Source organism: Crocuta crocuta, unplaced genomic scaffold, assembly GCF_008692635.1.
Source record: "Crocuta crocuta isolate KB4526 unplaced genomic scaffold, BGI_CrCroc_1.0 scaffold118, whole genome shotgun sequence".
Lineage (NCBI taxonomy): Eukaryota > Metazoa > Chordata > Mammalia > Carnivora > Hyaenidae > Crocuta > Crocuta crocuta.
Genome location: NW_027551558.1, coordinates 1,224,905 through 1,239,225, shown reverse-complemented (window position 1 = coordinate 1,239,225; position 14,321 = coordinate 1,224,905). Strand labels below are relative to the sequence as shown.

Below are 14,321 nucleotides of genomic sequence, written 5' to 3'. Positions count from 1 at the left end.
GGGCCAGTGTCTGACACAAAGCCTAATTCCCTGGATGAGACCCCAGAAGGTACCTACCAGGCTGTGATGCCTCTTCGGGCAGACCCCCTCCGGAGGACCAGTGAGCAAATGCATGCACACCCAAGGACAGGGTCGTGGGGACTACCGTGCTGATGAATGACTTCCTGCCATGGCGTGTTGCAGGGTCTCTGCACACGCACACACAACAGTGGTCTGGAAAAGGCAGTGCCGAGTCTTTAAGAACGGCTGGGTTTCACTGTGTCCTTGGTTTTGTCCTGGGTGGGGATCAGAGTCATTCACTTATGACCCCAAGCATCAGGAAGTTTTTATCAAGCATCAGGGTGACTCCTCCAAGTCTGAGTCACAGCAACACAAAACCAGTAGAAACTTAAAGAGAAGACAATGCTCAGGGCACCGCCCGAGTGAGCATGGCCTGGCTGCAATAATATACAACCCCAGATGGTAAGCTGGCATCAGGGGTCTTCCCCTACTTCTAGGGCCCAAGAGGGGTCAGGAGCTTAGGCAGGCCTGACTGATCAGTCAGTGGTAACCCAAGAGATATAGTGAAGCAACAAAGATTTTCCCTCCCCAACTATCTCCTGAGGACAGAAATGCTGCCAGCAGGGAGTCAATAAGCTCTCCCTCAAAAGCTCTCTTGTAAAATGCAATCATTCCTTGGCAACTACTGTCACCAGCTACTGAACAACGCAGCAGGATCAGTCACTGTCCTTGCCGACGGCAGGCGCCGGAGGACAGAACACAGAAGCCCTGCTTCGGGAGAGCAGGTGCTAACCAGAGCTGACCATCTGCCACCTGCTCCATGGTGCGGACAGCCTGCTGGGAAGGACGTACTGAAGGCAGGGATGGGGACCGAAGAAATAAGATGTGCTCTCGGGATGGGCCTGGATCTGTGATGCTTCCATAATCCTCCTCACGCCCCTAGGAGGAGTGCACACACGTCCCAAAAGCAATAGGACCATGAGGCCCTGAACACTGACCCAGGTAATTCCCCTACGGCCTCTCCTAAATGCATCTTGAGGGGCTCTGCTCCCTTCTTGGGCAGAGGATTGAGGCTGTTACAGAACACAGGGCAGTTGTGCTGAGCAGGGTTCTCCCTGGTGCTAAAAAGTTCCAATTCCCTGTCAGTTGTGGCAGAGGAAGGAGGCCACACAAGGTCAGGGGTGGCAGCTATGTGTCTGCCTGGCAACCGCCCTCAACAGCCCTACTTTGTTCTTAATGATCAGATCAGAGTGTTCACGGTGTAGCACACGGTGAAGCCAGGAGGGGTAAGGACTACTCTGCCAGTTTCCAGGTGGGACAGGCGGGTGTGGAGGGCTAGGCGCCCAGCAAGTGAGCCGTGGAGTCAGGAGACAAGCCAAGGCCAGTACTGGGCAAGTCCAGGCCATGGGTCCTGACCCCTACAGGGTGAATACTACCTTCAAACATTTGACTCATAAGCCACTTGCTGAATATACATTTTTCAAACTAAAATATACATACCAACTATTTAATTTTTTAAATTAATGTCAGAAAATAAAACCCTAAAGGCCATTGGACTAGAAGATTTCTGAGTTTTCAGTCTTTCTGCTCAGCCAATCTATGGTTTTATGAATGGTGGCTTGTTTTGCAGACCCAGCCCCGTGGGTGGGCCACAGACCCCAGAGAGTCAGATTCATGTGGGGCCGTGTGCTCAAATGCACTGACCACAGCAAGCGGACAAGTCCCCACATTAAAACGTCCCCATATTTATAAAGCTGCTGCGTCCAAGTGCACAAAGAAAGCGCACCTTAATTCTACCCTGACAAGTTCAAAGGACAGGTTTCCCCTTGGATCTGAAAGTAGAGCGTTCCTATGAAACCCTTCATAAGCTGGAATGACATAAAACAAGGAAGCTGTTACCATAAATTTATATGGGAAAATATTTGAGCATTCCCAGACCCCAAAAGTAACCTCTCTCCAGCTTTTCTGCTACCCAAGGACACACCTTGGTAATGTAACAGAATAAACTGAGACAAAGCCCAGATGGTCACGGACACAGGTCAAGGCTCTGGCACCTGGTGTGATGCCGAGATGCTGTGTGTGGCTCCCGGGCAGGGCACTCGGGGTGCTCACGGCCTCTGTAACGGCTCCCTGCAAAACCAACCCTGAATGCTATGTTTGCCTTTCACATGTTTTTGTAAAGGCGACAATCCATCTCATTCCACCCCCTGGAAGAAGACTCTTGGGAGCTTCTCTTTCTGTAAAGGATGTGCTCTGAAAAGTGTACGTGCAACAGATTTTTCTGGGAAGTCAGGCTCTATTTAGAATATGTTAGCATATTTCCATACATGAAAACAAACTCAGGATTCTGGGACTCTTTTGGAAAAGGGAAAATCTTCCTTTAGATCTTTAGAGAAAGATCTCTAAAATCTTTAGACAAGGATTATTCATGCCTTTTTTCATCATGATTATGTTCTCCATCCATATCTATTGGATTTAGAGTAAGATACAACTACATACCATATGGGGTCTTCACAATGAAGTGACAAATGACACTTAAGAGATGTGTCATGAAAAAAACACATAAGAGTTTAAGTTATTAAAATAACTAAGTAAAAATATACCAAAGGATGATGGTTATCCTTCTCTCTCATTCTTTTTTCCTTTGTTTCCAGGCAGACAGCATAAATCGTACACCTAAAGTTCTGAATCTATCTTGCTATCTTGAAAGGCTGAATATTTAGAACTACACACTGGCAATGTCACAACACAGCTCCTTATTGGCTAACCTCACTGCTACGGAGAGGCTGGGAATTCCAGAGCAATGCCGCGTGGGCCGTCAGCCTGGGTGTCCCCACTGGCTGTGTATTTCAGAGGAGCACCGACGCCCTCGGACGGGGAGCTGCACCTTCTCTTGCTCGGCCACGCTTCTTCACCTGCAGTGCCCCACGAGGACCACCAGGCAAGGGCCAAGGAGCATGAGCTGCCACTAGTGTGGGTTCAGACTGGGCTTACATGCTGGGGAGCTAAGAACAAGTTTTGTAGCCCTCCCTTCCCATCTGCAAAATGGGCTACCCACCCCTACCTCAAAGGTGTCATGGGATTGGCGGGAGATTAAACAGACTACGCCCTACAGGCTGAGCCCTAACAGAGGCCAGCACACCACAGGTCCTCAAAGCCCCCGGGGTCCGGCTCCTCTGCACCACCCAGTACAGGCCGGCTGGGCAGCACCTCCAGACAGTGGGGTACTGTGCTGAGCACTCAGGGTCCACAAGAGCTATGTCTACTAAGGAAGCACAAGCAGCAGCAAGGTCAGAGTTCTGAAAATCAGTCACTTGGGAGCGGGAACCCCAAAGATGGTCTGATTTGTCGCAGACCAAGCCACACCAGGAGGGGCCAACCCAAAATGGACAGGAAGTGTCTGACCTACTCTCTCTGGCAGCTAATATAATAATGCCAAGTCAAAAATTTTTACTAAGGTCTTAAATGTTTACATCCTTCACAGTCTTCACAGGGTGGTGTTTATTTGTTTTGTCCTTATTTTTATCTATGGATGGGATTTCAGGTAACAATGTTTCTTCCTTCCTGCTCATCTGTGTTTTCTCATTTTTTATTCCTGGCCCTGCCTCCTGCCAGAGCAGGAACACAAAACACTTCTCAACGGCAGGAAATGCTCCCATGTTCCTCTCCTCCTCCTCAACAAGGATTCCAACTAAGAAGGGAGAGAGAATCCCAAGGGGGCCCAGTCATGGGCCCAGGCTCTCTCTGCAAGGGAACAGAGTTATCTGTAAGGCATATAGTAGAGAGGTGATGGTGGGAAGCCCATGCTGTGCCTTCTTCACAGACCCCTCCAAACTCGGGGAAGGCCAGTGACCTCCACCCCAGCCCAAGGCCCTTGGCTATGCTGTCCACACATCAAGAGGCATGACCTCCACTTGTCCACTTTGCGGCCAGCAGAACCACACATGACCTTGCCACCCAGAGACATGGCTACTCCCTGACGTAATTGCCACCCCACAGGAGCAGGAGCAGTGTGACAGAGGACGGCAGTTGCATCACGTCTGCTTATGAGTCCCAACTTGCCACAAGGGGCATGTGCTATTTCCAGATGACAGTGACCCTAACACTCATCCAGACACAAGACCTTGGACAGGTGTGCTCAATAATGTGATGGACACTGTAGTCCAAAGGAGTCTGGGCAAATCTACAGACTACTAGGTGCTGTTGGCCTAGAACTCAAGCTTCTCAAAAGCACAGAGCCTTCCTTCTACAGGGCATTCTCAAACCTAGTAACAGAACACGAAAGTAATCCACACACTGTTCCCACAGGTAGAGCCCCTTGGTGTCCCATTGAGAAGCACATGATTAACTTGACCATGGATGTGACTCATCCATACAATATTCACCTGCTGAGGCCTCAGGAGTGTGAAGCACATTCCAGACATTCCACAGTAGAGGCATCATTCAAGTGAGGGACTGTCCTTCACCAAGACAGCCCCTGCAATGCAGGGACACCTTCTTGCTCTTATCAGGGACACTTAGGCACACAAGGGGCTTCTAATGGGAACATGAGTTTACAGTTTTCAGGCCAAGGCTACCTGTCCATTAGCCTCTCAAGACCTCTGTGAGCAGAAATGTAAATGCTGACAGATCCAGATTTATCTAGATGCTACTTTCCTGAGCCCATGCCCCGGATGACATGCATGGATGCAATGGTAGTTTGTGTTTGAAATGAGAACCCTGACTGGTATGAGGGTGTGCATCACAGTTCCTGGCACACAGCTGGTGCTCAATAAATGCTGGCTATGTTATTACTATTACAATTAGCAGGAGCTCATACCTTGGGGAAACAGCAATTCCCTATAGATTCATTAGACTCATTTAATAAAAACCAGGAGTTCAATTAAAATGTCCTATTTGCCCACAAGCTTTAACCTATATAAAAATTCACTAAGAAACACCATAAGAATGAAAGCAAAAGAAAACAGTTGAGAAACACAAGTCTTCAAACTCCTTATGCAATAAAATGCAATACACACCCCTCAAGAATGCAGGTTAATTTTCTCAAGTACCAACATATCCAGATGTTGAGACCATCTTAAATTGTGGGGTCAAGGTATTCTGGACTCAAGAAGGAGAAAGGTATGCCCTTTCTCTAACTGATTGCTTCTTTTTTAAAAAATCTTTTTAAAAAAAATGTATGTTTATTTTTGAGAGAGAGAGTGAGAGAGCAAGCATGAGCAGAGGAGGGGCAGAGAGAGGGACAGAGGATCTAATAGCACAGAGCCCAATGTAGGGCTTGAGCTCACAAACTGTGAGATCATAACCTGAGCCAAAGTCTGAAGCTTCTGAAGACTGAGCCACCCCAGCGCCCACTGATTAATGTTTCTTAAAATAAATAGATAATACAAGCCGATTGCCCAAAGTAGCTTAGAAAGCAATTAGTTTTGCTTCTCGCTAAGAAAAAAAGAGAATACCTACATCGGCAGAGGTTATTTTATGGGTCTTTAATGATGGTATTTCATGAAAAATGTGAGGAAAAAAAACTTCCTGACAACTCTCCTCTGGAAAAAAAAAAAAAAAAAAGATATCATGGACACTCAGCGCCAGGCACGGTGACACACATCTCCCCTCGTGCAAAGTGCATGGCCATCTGAACTCGCCTGCTGCTCCCAGGGACAGCCACTCGAGTCCTGGGAGTATGGGCCACACTTGTGACTACAGTCCACAATGAGTGATGCCCATATCCCTCCCTCTACTAGGGGGCATGTCTGGGAAGACCTCAGAAAGCTGGCTGAAGCTCAGGGACAGTGACCAAGGAAAGGACGGACTAGCCTGGGGTCTTGCCTGGAGGCAGAGCCGGGGTGGGAGCCCAGGCCTTCCACCTCTCAGTCTGCAGCTCTTTGGGCTCCAGCACATGATGAGCAGATCTGCCCCGTGACACCATCCATGGGAGAAACTCCCAGCACAGCAACGAGTAATTAAGGCAGGAAACAGTGGCAAATAAACATAAATAATAATTCCTAAAGAAGTTCAAATTAAAGCAATAACAAATTCATTTTTATACCTACTAAATAACTCAAAAGAAAAGTAAACAACAACAATAAAAATAAACTTCACGGATTTGATGCTTTCAGGCAAATAAAAGCACTTGCTAACTGCTGGTGGGCAGTTAGGCAATAAAGAAATGTACCGTTCATAGCCATGCAACAGCATTCCAAACCAAAGAAGGTATCTCCAGGAAATTGTTTTTCACAAAGGACATACACAGGAAAAGATGCTGATAACTCTATTAATTTATAGTAGTGGGAAACTAAACTTCCCCAGCAGCCACTTAATCACGCCATTTCTTTCCTGGATGGCACTTTGCCTTTGATGGGACAGGCGTGCCACGTGCTACCCCCCAGCCCCAGGATGCAGTTCGGTACCTGCTTCATGTAGGCATAGCACATGGTCTCGGCAACGCGCTTCCCTTCATCGTAGCAGGCTCGGGGGCCTATTGGATTCACGTGGCCCCAGTAATCTTCACTCTGAGGGTGGACTTCAGGATCTATGAGTGCGGGAAAGCGAGACCATGTGCTCATCAAGCTCATACGCATTATGAACAGTGAATATTTATGATTCAAAGACTCTCTAGAAAGACCAGGGTCAACATGTACAAATGCAGACACCCAATCAATGTTGCACTGTCCACTCTCTAAGTCCAGTGGGACGCGCTACTCTTCCCTCTCATATTAAGGGCGGTGCTTTTACAGGGTAAGAAATAAAAGACCAAGGTCTCTCAACTGCAAGCCTCTTCTCTCTCCTGTAAATTGTTCTTTTTTTTTAATTAAAAAAATTTGTTTTAATGTTTTATTTATTTCTGAGAGAGAGAAAGACAGCATGAACAGGGGAGGGTCAAAGAGAGAGGGAGACACAGAATCCAAAACAGGCTCCAGGCTCTGAGCTGTCAGTACAGAGCACGACACAGGGCTCGAACCCACGAACCATGAGATCATGACCTGAGCTGAAGTCGGACGCTTAACCAACTGAGCCACCCAGGCGTCCCTCCTGTAAATTGTTCTTAACACTTAATTATACAAGCTGTAATTAAATGCAATCTATGTGAAAGGATATATGGTTCAACTTTATATTTATAAAGCCTGTACGTATTGAAATAATTTCAAAAACACCTCTGTGGAACAGGAGGACTTCTCCACGTGCCAACAACCCTAGAACAGATGCGAGAGCCTCAATGAAACATTAGTACCCTGGTCTGTGTAGGTGGAAGGATGGAGCGTCCCTAAGGCACATGAATGCTTGTGCCTTTAGCACACATTTTTTATATCCAAACTCTTGTTTTCCTGGTGTGTAAATCAATCACATTTTAAGATGTGCCAAAGGAACAGACTATTTAAAGAAATCTAGTAACAAATTCTTTTTTAATACAAGTGTATTTTTGGGAATGTGAATACCTCATTTATATGGTACACCAGGAACTTTATACAGCCATACAACAAGATGTGTAAATCTTTGCCAAGAAACCTGGACAATGTACAGGAATTCTGTGTTATAAATTCATCTCTTGCTTATCCTATAGCCAAAATCTGACTTCAGCTCATGGATACAGAGTCATGAATACACATGGGCCCGAACTGACCAGCCAGCCCCCTTTAGAAGGCTGGTGCCTCCCACTGCAGTGTGGCCAAATCAAGGTGCAGGTTCAGACCTCTCTATCCACTGTTGTGGTTTAAAATTCTCTTAAGAAGGGGGCATATTTTTACTGCAGGATGAGAGAAGAGGTTTGTGGCAAATGCTCCCTGAGAGAAGAAAACCAGTAACTTAATTTCACACAGATGTTAACAGATGATTGACACCAGGCCTTTTCTGGGAATTTCTGACAAGGGCCAGGCGAGCTAGACTCCTCAGAGACCATCATAAATTTGGAAAATGGCAAGAAACAGGACCAGGCACATGCATGCATCTGCCCCTTGATAGGCACCCCTGGGCTGAAGTGTCCAGGATGCCCAAGGTTCAAGACACCAGTTTAAAAAGTGCCCACACTTTGGTTTTTAAAAAACATTTTTTTAATGTTTTTCTTTATTTCTGAGGGAAACAGCGTGAGCAGGGGAGTGTCAGAGCAAGAGGGAGATACAGAATCTGAAGCAGGCTCCAGGCTCTGAGCTAGTTGTCAGCACAGAGCCCAACACAGGGCTCGAACCCACAAACCATGTGATCACGACCTAAGCCAAAGTCGGATGCTTAACCGACTGAGCAACCCAGGCACCCCAAAAGTGCTCACACTTTGTTATAAAACTAAAGGTCTAGAGTCAAAATTGATTTCCAGTTAGTCTCCCCTTCTCAGCATTTTGTGAGGCTAACACACCAAGCATCCACTCCCCAAAATGTCAGTTTACTACACTATTCAAACATCAGGGCAGACTAGTTAACACCCTGATGTTACTTAAGAACCCTAAAAAACACAAGCTGTCATCAAACGTGCAAACAGTAAATAAAGTGAGAGGGGGGAAAAAAGGCTGCACAGGGAAAAGATGTCACTGTGCCCTTCTGGGCCAATAAGAGGAGTACCTTTATATCTGAGACATTTAAAAAGATTTAGCCCTTTGAGGAGCGCCTGGGTGGCTCAGTCGGGTAAGTGTCTGACTCTTGATCTCAGCTCAGGTCATGATCTCACCATTTATGGAATCAAGCCCTGCATCAGACTCTGTGCTAACAGTGTGGTACCTCCTTGGGATTCTCTCTCCCTTTCTCTGTGACCCTCCCTTGCATGTGCTCTCTCTCTCAAAATAAATAAACTTAAAAAAAAAAAAAAGATTCAGCCCTATGGACTGTATCAACACCACTCCTCTTATGATATGTAAAGCTCATCAGAGGAAGTGGAGGGGAATCATCCAGGGCCCTACAAAGGGAAATTGACCCCTTTTGAAGTCTTGCTACAGGAAAAAAAAACAGGGAGGTGGAATGCAAATCCACTCAGCTGTCTGTTCTAAAAGCAGTGAAGGGAACAGGTAGGGGGTGGATGCTTTTAACTGCCAAGATTTCATTTTCATTGGGATTACAAAGAACAGAACTGCACTTAGTAGATTTTCTTTTTCTAGAATTATTTTTTTCACTTGGTGGAAGGAAGGAAGGAAGGAAGGAAGGAAGGAAGGAAGGAAGGAAGGAAGGAAGGAAGGAAGGAAGGAAGAACATCTCTTCCTATTTTGCCCCTTCACTTCCTCCTTTCTCTGTCCAAAACAGTAACGTGAAGTAGATAAGTTACACATCAGGGTCTAGCTTCCATTGCTTCCACGATGCCGTTCTTCACAACCCTGCACCGGTTGGTTTGGGGCTGAACAGAAATCCCTAAGAACCTGAACCTGCAGCCCTCACCCCACTCCTAATGCAGGCCTGCTTAACAGGCCTGGAGGGGAGGTAAAGTGCTACAGGCTGGCCAAAAAGGCTCATGAGTTTTCTGGCACTCCCTACTTGAGATTCTTCCAGAAGTCATTATACAACAGGTGAGGCAATCAGTACGTTTCTCTCTGCCAGGCAAGCCAAGGCCAACCCCTGAGTTCTCCGCAGGTCAGGCTTGGCATCTACTGCTTACACTGAAGAAGAGTGCTCCAGCTAACCCAGACCGAAACTCCCTACTGCATGATTTCTGAGGTCCTTTCAGAGCCGAATGGGAAAAGCCTCTCTGTGGGTTCGTAGACGGCAGGCCCTTCTTGGCAAGGTGACATGAAACAGTCACCCAAGGGCGTTCAGCTGCGGGAGGAGAAGGGGTTTGTCCCACAGAGGGCAGACCACAGGTGGCTGATGGGTGGCCTTTCCACTGCCTCGTGCACAAGGAGAGCGGGCTGGACCATCTTACATGGGGAATCCAGCACTCATTTTTGATTTCTTCCTCCCCCAGGACAGTCCCGTGGGCCCAGAGCCAGCACCGAAGGGGAAACCTCACCACTCACCTCCATACACCTCCGAGGTGGAAGCCAGGAGCAGGCGAGCACCGACTCGTTTTGCCAGCCCTACAGAAAGCAAAGATATGATCAGAGAAGCTGACACCCTCAGGGAAACAAGGTAATTACAGAAGTCCATGCACATTTTTGTAGCCAGCTTATGCAAGTTTTTAGTATTAATTGTATCTGACCATCTGCGTCCTGTGCACCATCCACTCATATTGCATCTACGTTGGAACCAAAAACAAAACAAAACAAAACAAAACAGAAAAACACAAATGAAGCCTCAGAAGCACAGTATTTAGTTGGACACTTGTAAGTGCAGATGCAGGAAGGGCCAAATGGAGAATCTGTTACTTTGGTAAGGTGTGGGCTTGGGGCTACCACCAGTGGGCAGAAGACAAGGCTGTTCTCATGTCCAAGGACTTCCACAGTCCTCCCCGCGACGCGGCCCACCTGCCGCCTCCTTGACGTGCCCCCTGGCATTCTGACCATGTCTGAGCCAGCGCCCCTGGCAGGGCCCCTTTGCCCTGCCCTCCCGTCTCTTTCAAGGCTTAGCTGCAATAGCCCCTTCTCCAAAGCAAGTTGTCACATTCCCGTGTGGGGCTCTGAACGCTTTCCCGCATAAACCCCTTCCAGGGAGACTAGACTAGAACATCGTGCTCTGTGGTAGTCATGTAGGTATGGAAGGTCTCCAGATGCTCTCACAAAGTCCCAATGTTCATCAGAGGCCATGGCAGCTGTGTGCCAGAGGCCCATCACCCTTCACTTAATCCGATGGCTCCCAAACGTACTACCCCACGGAGCCTTTGGTGCCCGCACGATGGCACCAGATCCAAGGTCGGCCTCTGCCACACACCCAACGCTGCATGCGTGCACGTGGTGGGGCAGGAGTCCAGCAAGGTGTCCGTGAAGTGCTGGGGGAGGGAGCCGGGTGTGCACACACAACCTGTGGGCACTTCTGGAAGCAGCCAGGTGACACACAGGGCCCTGGTGTGTGGGGCCTCGGGGTGTGGGAGCTCCGGGGGAGGGAAGCAGGGAGCTGTGAAGATGCACAAGAACAAGAGAACAGGGCTGGAGATCATCTATGCAAATGCCACAACGCAGTGGAACAAAAACATGTCAAAAAGGGACGTAGCAGGATATGGAATGTACAGGCTAAGGCTACCAACACCACAGGTCTGTCTCCTTCACTGCTATTTCGACCCTGGAAGTCTGCCTAGGGGATCACAGTACCACATCCCTGCACAGATGCAACGGTAGCAGTTTCAAAAGGAAAGACCCCCGGGGGTTTTTGTTTTTGTTTTTTTTTGTAATAAACTTTTGGGGTAATTGTAGAGTCAAATGCAGTCATACAAGTCAACGCAGAGAGACACTGTGTACCCCTACCGAGTTCCCCCGAAAACTAGAGTACAATATCACAAGCAGGACACTGACATGGATACACCTGGGACCCAGAGCATCTCCATCATCATGAGAACCCATTGGTGGGGAGCCAGCAGAGCCCCACCTGTGTTGTTCTAGTGACCGGATGTTTACACAGGGACTGGGCACAGGGGTCTCATCTTGAAGAAGCCGAGCACAGGCCCAGGGAAGTGGGGAGCCACAGAGAGGGAAGGGCCCCACCAGGAAGGGGCCAGGTGGGGTTCACTGCATCCTGTCTCAAGTGCAAAGCGATTAATGACAGCACCTCTCTCCATCTGGAACATGAAGTCTCTCTTGAGTCTTCGCAGCCTAGTGACTGTGCGCCACCTTCAGCTTTTGTCCTGTCATTCCTGAAAGGAGTTTACCATTCCTTCAGGACTTCTAGGTCCAATCTCACCCATGGCCCAAGACTCTCTTCTGCCTGGAACTCTTAACAGCACTTCACTGGCACCTCCCTTTGGGAGCATTCCCTTCCTCCTCAGTGTCACTGGTGCCTGGGCTCATGTATTACCTCCTCCAGGAAATACCAAGTTTCCTGGCAGAAGAGACTAAGGACAATCGTTAGCTGAAACAGGACAGTGCCTGGGCACAGTGCCTGCACAATGGATGCTATCTTCTTAAACGTCACGTGCTCGGTGGCTTGTCCTCTGTTGTATCTCACTTGGGTACAGAGGAAGTGGCTGGGGCGGCAGAGGGAGTGTGATGAAGGGTGGGAGCAGCAAGCAGTTCTATGGAAGCAGGGACCCTGTTCTATCTGGTGACCAGGGCAGGGGTTGTAACAAAGGGAACAGATGCCCTTTCTAGACTAGGAGAATGAATCATTTACTTCATGCAGAGCTGGACCCCTCAAACTGTTTAGTCTAAGAGGCCTGAAAACCAGTCTCTGGCTTCCCTTTCAGTCCCTTGTCTCCATGCTTCCCTCAAATAACAATTTAGTGCTGCATTTCCCAAATCCATTTATAGAAGCTGTCTTAAATGTTACCATGATTAAATCCATTTTTCACTTGACATTTTAAAAAGTGGTTCCTTCTTCCCACTTTGCAACTAATCAAAACCCCTAGTTTTTGAAACTTGTGTCAAACTTAAGATGCGTCTAATTTCGAACATTCGTAGGTATGTGTTATCCACAGCTGCCAATCTATGGCATGTTGTAAACATGCACCTATGGCCCCTTTAATGGTGCTCATGCCGTCACCTTCCACTTCCAAGGTGAATCCTGCCGTTCAGTCTAGACTCAGGCACTCAGTTTGGACAACCCCATAAGGTCAGCTGGTCTTCTGCTCCTCCCAGGAGCATTTCTGAAAGCCCCGTGTGTGCAGTTCACACCAACCCAACCTCGGATCAGAGTTGCCAGTGCCTCTTCCAGCGCAGAGGCACACACACCATATATCACAGGGTAAAGTGAAGGAAGGACACACAGTCACAGTGACAAGTGGCCACTTCCAGGGGATTCAACTGAGGCAGTGCAGACTGGTTACGAGGATTGCGGTGTCCCCGTGACAAACTCTGATGGCTCATAAAATCACTCTGCAAGAGCACATGTCAGGGATGAGGGAGGGGTCTAAAGACTCAGATCAAGCTCTAACAGAACGTTAATGGCCTATGCCTGGGCTTGCCTGTAACATTCCCAACAAGAGCTATGAAATAAGGAAAGGAGAACTTACCTAGCATGTTTAATGTCCCAATTGTATTGGTCTTCAGTGTCTTGATGGGGTTATACATGTAGTTTGGAGGGGAGGCTGGAGAGGCCAGGTGGTATATCTGGTCAACTAAAGGAGACAAAAATGGAAGTATGTGATTTCCATGGGAAACATTAAAAATATTCTGAACTCCTAAGAATAAGGCTGTATGATACAGGCATTTCTGTATCACTGAAATTCTAGTTGTTACTGTTTTATTCTTCATAAAAAGTAATTTGCTTTTGCAATTAGAAGAACTTTAAACAAAAATAGAAAGTCTAATTGTCTGCAACAAAAACACGTGGGGGCCTAGTGATCCAGGCCTGTTCTCTAACGAGAGTCAATCTGACTCCAGAGTAGACTGTTTTCTGAGATCTGTCCCAGATACAGCATGCAAATCAGGAGGAAGATCATTTTTTCAGACACTGAATTAAACATGAACATCTAAAGCAAGCAAGGTTTTTAATTTGTAAAACCAATCTGACATAAAAGCATTAACGTACGGGAGGAGATAATCTTTTGCTTTGTTTTCACGTATCTTGTGTACATAAAACCAGACCCCGAGGTGACAGGGGGTAGTTTCTGTTTTTCACTGATTATTTATTGAGGATCTGCTTAGTTGCTCATGAGCAAAAAGATACACTGGAAACCAACGTTAATAACTCACCGAATGCCTATTTCATGAAGGACATAGGACAAGGGTGGGGATACAATGACAAATCGCCAGCTCTGGGGGTTTCTGGTCTGATGAAGGAGACTGGGCCCCTTGGGGTCTTGCCTTGAGGTGGGCCTGGCTGTGCAGAGAGATGGGCGAGGAGTTCATTCCCGGTCATGCTACTTGGGAGTGGGTGTGCTCTGTACCAGGGATGGGAAAGGGTGAGGCTACAAGGCAAGAGTTTCTGCTGAGGCTCTGAAAGATCTCAGTGACAAGTCTGGTACAGCTACAGCATGTGAGACTTTAAATACCGGGATAGAATCTGGATTTGCACTGATAATGAAGACCATGTAGTTCTGAGCAAGAGACATTATGAGGGCCTAGATTTTGACACTAATCACTAAGCAGCTGATAAAGCATTATAATAATTACCATAATTTTGAGGCTAAAATACCATCATTCCTGTTTTACGTAAGAGATTACAAGGCTTGTAAGTGAAGCAGTTAAATAACGACAATGCCAGGATTTGAACCCAGTTCTATTTTAATCCAAACCCAGAGGTTTTTTAGCATTATATGGTACTGCCATGACTAGAGCTGTAGTTGGAAGGTGTTTTTAAAGCCATGAATGGTGAAATGACTGGGT

The 14,321-nt window shown here is 47.4% G+C and overlaps 1 protein-coding gene across 4 annotated transcripts in view; it reads right to left on the bottom strand.

Annotated features, from left to right (window-relative positions):
- Nucleotides 1-14,321, bottom strand: part of UXS1 (UDP-glucuronate decarboxylase 1) — a 92,681-nt gene that overhangs the window by 20,055 nt on the left and 58,305 nt on the right. For all 4 annotated transcript variants that reach the window (XM_077749299.1, XM_077749300.1, XM_077749302.1 and 1 more), the window contains 3 exons: nt 13,007-13,111; nt 9,927-9,986; nt 6,408-6,529 (listed from right to left, as the gene is read on the bottom strand). In XM_077749299.1, coding sequence (XP_077605425.1) covers nt 6,408-6,529; nt 9,927-9,986; nt 13,007-13,111 — 287 coding nt within the window. The remainder of the gene's footprint in view (nt 1-6,407; nt 6,530-9,926; nt 9,987-13,006; nt 13,112-14,321) is intronic.